Source organism: Zingiber officinale, chromosome 8B (assembly GCF_018446385.1).
Source record: "Zingiber officinale cultivar Zhangliang chromosome 8B, Zo_v1.1, whole genome shotgun sequence".
In the NCBI taxonomy this organism is placed as follows: domain Eukaryota; kingdom Viridiplantae; phylum Streptophyta; class Magnoliopsida; order Zingiberales; family Zingiberaceae; genus Zingiber; species Zingiber officinale.
Genome location: NC_056001.1, coordinates 57,694,906 through 57,702,662, shown reverse-complemented (window position 1 = coordinate 57,702,662; position 7,757 = coordinate 57,694,906). Strand labels below are relative to the sequence as shown.

General features: G+C 37.2%; 1 protein-coding gene across 1 annotated transcript; it reads right to left on the bottom strand.

The window, feature by feature from the left end:
* Positions 1–515: 515 nt before the first annotated feature.
* Positions 516–3,973, bottom strand: LOC122015154 (tubby-like F-box protein 8). Its single transcript, XM_042571894.1, has 5 exons — positions 3,816–3,973; positions 2,569–3,040; positions 2,363–2,450; positions 1,471–1,603; positions 516–1,393 (listed from the first exon to the last, which is right to left on the bottom strand). The coding sequence occupies exons 2-5, from the start codon at positions 2,923–2,925 to the stop codon at positions 673–675; spliced, it is 1,299 nt and encodes a 432-aa protein (XP_042427828.1). The 5' UTR covers positions 2,926–3,040; positions 3,816–3,973; the 3' UTR covers positions 516–672.
* Positions 3,974–7,757: the final 3,784 nt, after the last annotated feature.

Sequence of the window (7,757 nt, the reverse complement as noted above, 5' to 3'; positions counted from 1 at the left end):
CACAAGTCACAAACCTAATTTTCTTATTCATTCCCAATAAGACAGGGGAGACACCAGTTGCTTTGTACTCTTTCTATGCCAATCCAAACCCTTGCAGACTGATCACAGATCTCCATGTGTAGTTTATCTTATCCAATCAATAGAAAAGCCAAGGACCAACACTGTCATTGAGTGCTTACCAGCTGTACTCTTTACCTCCCCTCTCCTCCTCTGGTCACAAGACTTTGTTCTCCCAGCTGGTATGAAAAGCTTACATACAATTCCAATGAAAGGACAGATTTCCTACACAAATCTAGACAACAAACATGTGTGCTGAACTGGTGAACAGTCAAAAGTAAACCCCAACAGCCCTGGCCACCACAAAGAAAAAGAAAGAAAGGAAAAAAAAAGAACGAAAAAATAAAGGAAAAGTGAGTTATCATTTAGTGTGACACTGCTCTGACCAACTTTAGGAAAATACTTGGGGGAAGTAAATGCCTTGACGGTAATATTTAGTGAGTTAAGGTTTTAACTTCTAGCTCACAATTGGAAGGTACCGTTGATAAGTTTTCAATGACTTGATCAAGATGCATACTTATCAAAGGGCATGGGGTGTTGCCCCATACTTATCATGGACACTAATTGTACTTGGATAGCCATGATGAATTGACAATAGAGTGAGTTTTTCATTGTTTATTCACAAGCCAGCTTGGTGTCGAAGCTACTTAAACAGATAGCAAAAGCTTGGAATGCTGAGAGTGGGTAGCGGTAATCCATAGTGAACATGTCCTTTGCGACCTTGCCAAACTGAAGTATGACCTTATCGTGCTCTGCGGGTGCTGGTTGGGATGGAGTAGGAGCACCTGCAGAAGGTTGCGTTGCGGCAATGAGTTGAAAGTTCTTTACGGAGGCGACGGTGACCCGACCTCGAAAATTCAAGCACCAACACTGCAATTGTTCATGCCATCTAGGGGGTTTGTTCCGAAGAACCAGTGGTCGCTCCTTGGCTTCGATACTCTCATCCCCATCTTGAGTTCCCCCAATGATATCAGAAAAGCGAGCGCTGCTGAAATCCATGGAACGGTCCATGGACTTGGAGAAGGACATGCTGCGGAAGGACTCCTCCAGTGAGCGAGAAACAAGGTTGTCCGGCTGACCAGGAACTATGCCACCAGGCTCAAGTGCTGAAGCAGGAATAGAGTGCAAAACGCAATGCATTCGACGAGGTCCCCGCGTGCCAAGAACATTCAGCTCGTATGACACCTGAGCTATGTTGTAGCTGCCGGATGGGACCTTAGGAGAAACTTTCTTTGAGTAAAACCTGCGGCTTGTCCGTCCGGGCGGACAGATAGCAGCCCCATTGTATGGAGGCTGAGTGTCACAAATTACAAACTTAGTACCAAGGAAATTGGACCTGCAAATGTAACAGAGAGCAATTAATTTATTTACCAACGCCAATTCAACGACCACTTTACCAATAAATTTCAATACCTCAACTTCCCAATGTAGGTATTGGTCGATCTCGATATGTGGTCAGCATCCATAGATATGATATACTCAGTACGTGCTGTTTTACGAATTCTTTTTGCCGAGAGAAGGAATTTCCCATTCTCTACAAGCACAGCTACACCCAAATCAAACATGAGCATGATTAGTTGAGATCAAATGATCATTAGCACTATGTAACAATCTTAAACTCCCATAGAGGAAACAATGAGATAAGAATCCGACTAGCATAAACTAACTGTATGATCACCAATTATTAAATCAGAAGGAAAAAAAAGAGGAAAAGCAACTCAAATTGTAAGAATGGAATAATAAATAGCTTCATTTCTCAGCAAAGGAAGAAGAATGCCAACATGAAGCATCACAGAAGAAAGCCTAGATACAAGGAAAGCATATGCACTTCAAACACCAAGTATAGAGAGCCTGGGCTCATCATAGAATCATTTTTAACCGGGCAACAAGTTCCAGGCATATTTGCAGGATATTTAGAGTTAACTTAATTTGCATACCAAAACTTATACCTTTATCATGTGATCTTCCATTTGGATTAACTAGTCAAAGGTGTCTTTGATATGTTAATATCTCAGTTTAGTCTTCTATTACAATGAGGAACACAATGAGTGTGATACATAACCCAAAGGACTGAGAAGTTCAAACTTCTAATGTTCTAGGAAGGACTTGACTGACAAAAGTATAAAATTTGCTACAGAGATATTGGTTGTAAATAAAATGGACAACGAACATATTAGTTGTGATGATGCTCTTTGTTTTACGCTACTGTAAGTTTGTGTCATCAACTTACAAGGTGACAGGTAATGATCTTTGTGCCATTACAATATCCAAACAAACAAAAAATGATGTTTGAGAGCAAGCTTACCAGGACTAAGACAAAGATAGAGATGGTAAGTTAATTTGGATTTGTCCCTCTTGATGAAACACTGGACCATTCCATCTCGATGGCCAGGCTGCAAAAGCAAATGCAAATTAGAACAAAGACATCATGTGCAATTGTCCATACAGTGTGTTCTAGTTCATATTATTACTGTTATAAAATCAAAGGAGGGAAAATGAGAAAACACTAACCTGTTTCAATGAGATTGGAAAAGTTATCTTCCCACAAAACTCTGTACTTCGTACTATCTCTCTGCACATTTCCCTCCAAGCTCTGCACACAGCTGCACAGGCAACAACATGTTTTCGGGATGGCCAGGTGCTTTCACTATCCTCCAGTCTTTTGATGACATCCCGAAGAAGCTCTGGTGGAAGGCTAGCCCAACGACTCGACTGAATAACAGGAGATGAATCATGTGGCTCAGCGACAAAGCTTTGAGACTTTCCCCTGAGATGTCCTGAAAGACTCCCAAGTTTCACTTCAAAACTTCGCCTTGACAGGCTCCCGATGCCATCTCTTATATCACGAACTATACTACGGAACGACATCTAGGCTAATTGCACCCCGAAAGGGAGAAGCCAAAGACAGAAAGGAACCAGCCAAGGGATAAATGTACAAGTCCACTTCTTTTGTAACTCTATTCTTCTGAATTCAGAAATTGAACTACACAAAATTCTAGTGTTAACTGTGAAGTCTAAAAAGGTTATGTAAGAACATAGCATGCCAACAAACACAATAATGGTTAATGTAAATTAAAAGACTAGCTTGGCACATACTTTCATGGACAACACAATCATTTACAATAACTTTTTTAAGAAACCAATTATAAAGGAGTAAACCATAAAGCAAGTGTCCATGCAGAAAAAAGCAGCCTGAAAAAAGCTATGCTGCTACTAACAAACTAGTTTAGTGTAAGAAAACTATGGCTCAGTTTCACTCACACAAATACCAAACGAGCCTCAGATTTACCTTGATTTCTGTATGTTCAAGTATCAGATAAACAAGTGTGTATGAGAGATCACAGAAGCTTGGATTTGCAAACAAAAATCTTGTCCTCGGATCAGACAAGAAGATGCCAGAGATAGACCAGCAAGATCGAGCAAGGAATTCACTAAGCTCGGATCACGAATGATAAAACTCAACTACCATATCACTCTACCCTATAAATCTAAAACAAGCGAGAAAATACCGACACATGTAAAAAGATGCATAAGGTTAGGGTTTTCCCCAAATCTTCTCCCTACTTTATCAGGTTTCGATGAGGAAATGAGACAACAGAACCAAAAAAAGGAACTTCTTTTTCCCAGTTAACGTAAGATAGCTCCAAGATCGCTTAATTCAACAAGACAAAATGTTTTTTTTTTTTGGTCAAAACTTCCTAAAGTAAACTGCAACGAAAACCGCGCATGAAATCCCTGAATCTCCTAGATAAACTTACGAGTCTCGTCGGAAAGGGAACAGCTCGAGGGGATCTACCCTAAGAGAAAGCCAGGACTCCGCGCTGCAATCCGCTAAAACGCTGTCTCTCGCTCTCTCTCTCTCTCTCTCGGAAGATGGAATTCAGAGCCCCGTTAAATCCGATCCAGCGTCGCCGAGCAGTCGTTTTATTACCATTCTCTGCCACTCGACGTGACGGCGTCACGAGGCGTTAGACGCCGTCAAGGGCGGCGTCGACAGAGCGTATAGAACACGGAGGATAAACTTTCGCTTTGCTCCCTTTTCGTATTCTGATATCATTTGTACCCTTCAAAGTTCAAAATAGTTCTACAATCTATTCACATTTCATCATACAGAGTAACAAAACCTTTTAAAATTATATAAATTTCTTTGTTTAAAATTGCATTTTGATTGCGTTGTATTATTTAATTATTTCTAATTTAATATGATGAAATATTGTAGAAAAATATTACCATTCATAGAAAATCTAGAGAAAAAATATTGTTATTTTTCAAACTAGTTGAAGAGAAGTGAAAAGTTGATAGTTCTTTAGGGGGCAACATGAAATGTTCCTAGGAAAGTGCTCGGTGCTCCCCCCGTGTTTGCTTTCGGCTGTTGCAGGTTCTCAGATCCGCTGTTTTATCAAGGACAAGATTATTAATATATGCCCACCGGTCATGATCCCACGCGTGTTCTTTGTATGGGACCCGCAGGTTTGGCGACTCGCTGTCGTTGGAACGCGTGATTTCGGCTCGGTCCGGTTCACTTTGTCGGTCTTCAAGTCAAGGTCAACCGACTTGGGCATTAGCTTGAGTTTAGTAACATTTTCACTTAACCCCAATTTAATTTGCTAAATTACATATGATTTCAATAAACTTTCGAGAATCAAAAGTTAACTTCGTGGTGCAACGATAGAAAGTAAAGAAGACGAACAATGTTAATGGAAAGAAATTATTTTTAATCTTGATTCATTTAACTCCGATGATTTTATTTGATTCGGTTCTAAATTTATCTTTTGAATATTTATCAATCGCTCTTTGAGATTTTCTAAATTTAACATTGTATTATGTATTTATGATATTTTTAACTTTGATAGACACAATTCATTAGTATTATTTACGAATTGAATATGTATTCAAATGTATTTATTAATGAGTTATTTTTTTTTACATTTAATTACATGTGGGATTTTCTGATCCTATCTATCTTGGTCCATTCTTGGATCCAGGATAGTGATTGGACGGATTCATTAATTCCCATCTGTTTAGTAGATCAATAGGAATCTTTTGATCCGTAAATTGTGATTAGATAATGATTCATTGCATGAGGACCATTGATTTGGATGAATCCCATTTTTAACTAGGTGGGGTTCATCCAAATCAATGGTCTAAAAAAGTGGATCATCCCTTGTTCCACAATTTGCGGACCAAAGGATCCGTCCTTTTATTGTACTAAAAGGTGAATACGTTCGTCCCCAGTTCCCCCCGCCAATCCGTCCCAGGGCCAACACAGAGGAAGTAAATCATGGACGACTACTAGCCTTTGGAATAATGATTAGTACATAAGGAAAATATTTATCTCGACTTTATCAAAATTCGAACTTCAAATCTTATTATAACAATACATCATATACTAGCTATGGAATTTCTCCCATCGATACAATGGGTCAGAGCCTGGTCAGCTAAAAAAATGAATCTAATTGAGCTGGTAAGCTCACCATCATTAAGGAAGTGATTTGTAATTTGTAAAAACTTTGAATGTAAATTGAGCAAGGAAATAAATTTTAGAGGACAATACAAAAGCTCCTCGAATAAACTAATACAATTTCCATAAAAGCGAAAAAGGAGGATTAACTTTATTTGTAACACATCGGAAACCGGAGAAAAGCGTGTCGGGTCGGCCGAACCGGTAACCGACTGAACCGTCCCGCAGCTTTTCCCACCTGAAGCGTCTACTAGGTGGCGGGTCCCACTGCCGCCGAGTGCGACGTCCAATCACGATGCGCGTAGCAGAGTGGGCTATGGATCACAGAAAGCAGCAGAATATTTTTAATGTGTTTTGGGGAATGGTGATAACGCCACGCCGTGATTTTAAATTCTGCACGTCGACTTGCCCCCGGAAGAAAAAAAAGCCGCGAACAAAATAATTAATAAATAATCGACAGGTGCACGCTCTCGCCATTAAAGTTAGCAAAGGATGAAATGTCCAAATTGCCCTTGCAAGTCAAATTGATTAAGGCTGAGTTTTTTAAATAAAATAAAATAAAATATTAAAACATGTTCGAGAATATGGTAATCTCTCGCTTTTATTATTATTTGTTTTAAAATTATCAAACATTAATAATATCAGGAGTAAAGAAAGGAGCCCACAAAGGGATTCCGGATTCATGGTTTTAAATATGAATTATATCTAAAAAGGTCCAACTAAAGTTATTTTTTTAAAAAAACAACCTTAATATTTTTTAGATTTATATATATTACTATAATATTAGTGGGCTCATTGTCAAGTCAAACATAATTATACTTGTATTAGCCGACAGAGAATTGGATCCTCGGCACGTGCATAATTAGTTAAGATAATTATCTCAACTAATTAAAGTTAATCATATAATTATGTCAATTATTAGAGGTTAGTGCTTCAATGAGACAGATGATGCCTATAAAACAGTTCCTCATAAAGAATCTAATGGAGCATGTTGTAGGAAAGGCAATTAAGATTATTTTAGATTATTCACTCTTTTCTTTATTCTTTGTTTTAGTTAATAATAATTATTATTATTAGTATTATTATGTTGATGACACAAAAGGGATTCCTTGAGTAATTAAAGTAGAGATTAGGGTTATTGATTGATGCTAGTGCAAAGTGGTCAACTTGATGCTAATCTTTTTGCTTAATTATATGATCAAAATGTACTTCATAATCTTAAAAGTTTTATGTGCAATATATCACACTCATTCATCAAGTTAGATAGGTAAAATAACTTAGTTCGATCATATTATTTTGATGTACGCACTTAAGTTGGATGGTTTATGTTTGATGAATTATAATTCGTAACAAAGTGAACTCAAAAGTGGTGGAAGAAGTTTAACTTTAATATACAAGGGCATGCATGGAGCATTTGTTCGTTCAAGGACTTGATAACTCGTTACAAGGCTGGCTAAAAGATGATAGAGAATTTGAGAGATTGAAATCTCTAGTAAATTGGACTCTAGGCCAACTTGATAAGAGGTCGAGAGGAATGAAAGTATCAACAAGAAATTATGAGTGAAATTTAATATTAAATCTAAGTTTTTAAGTAATATTATTGAGAGATATAATGTATTTAGTTAGATAGGAGTAAACTAGTTAGTCTAAAAGCAGCACCATCTTCAGGATACTTAGCAACTAATTGATATATATATGAATACACTTTTTTTGAAATTAATGAACTATATGGTTATTTTTGAAAGTTATCGATCTTGGAGTTTCTTGAAAATCGTCTCTTAAACTCCATAGAGCTACGAACAAGTTTATAAATACATATTATTTTTTAAAATGATTCATAAATTTTATTTATGAATAATTCATCATCCTTATTCACATTGAACAAATGTAAATAAATTTTTATGATGTAAAATTTGAGAAACTTACGCACGAAGCAGCCAGAAGCAGTTGGAAAATAGTCAAGTTGGTCGGCGAGTTGAAAAGAGTCAAGTTGGTCGGCGACGTCAGTAAATTAGAAGTCCTTTAAAGAGGATTATATAAAGTAATCTAGAAGCTCAGTTCAAGATCTGATTATTTACAAAATGAAAATGAGATAAATCTAGAACAATTTTGGAGCACGAACCATCTACAGCCCTATCGAATCAAGTAGTAAATTTGCAATTAAATTCATATAAATTGTAAAAATATTTGTTCCATGAATGTAGGAAAATTTAAATGAAAAGTTATTGAGTGTTCCTGA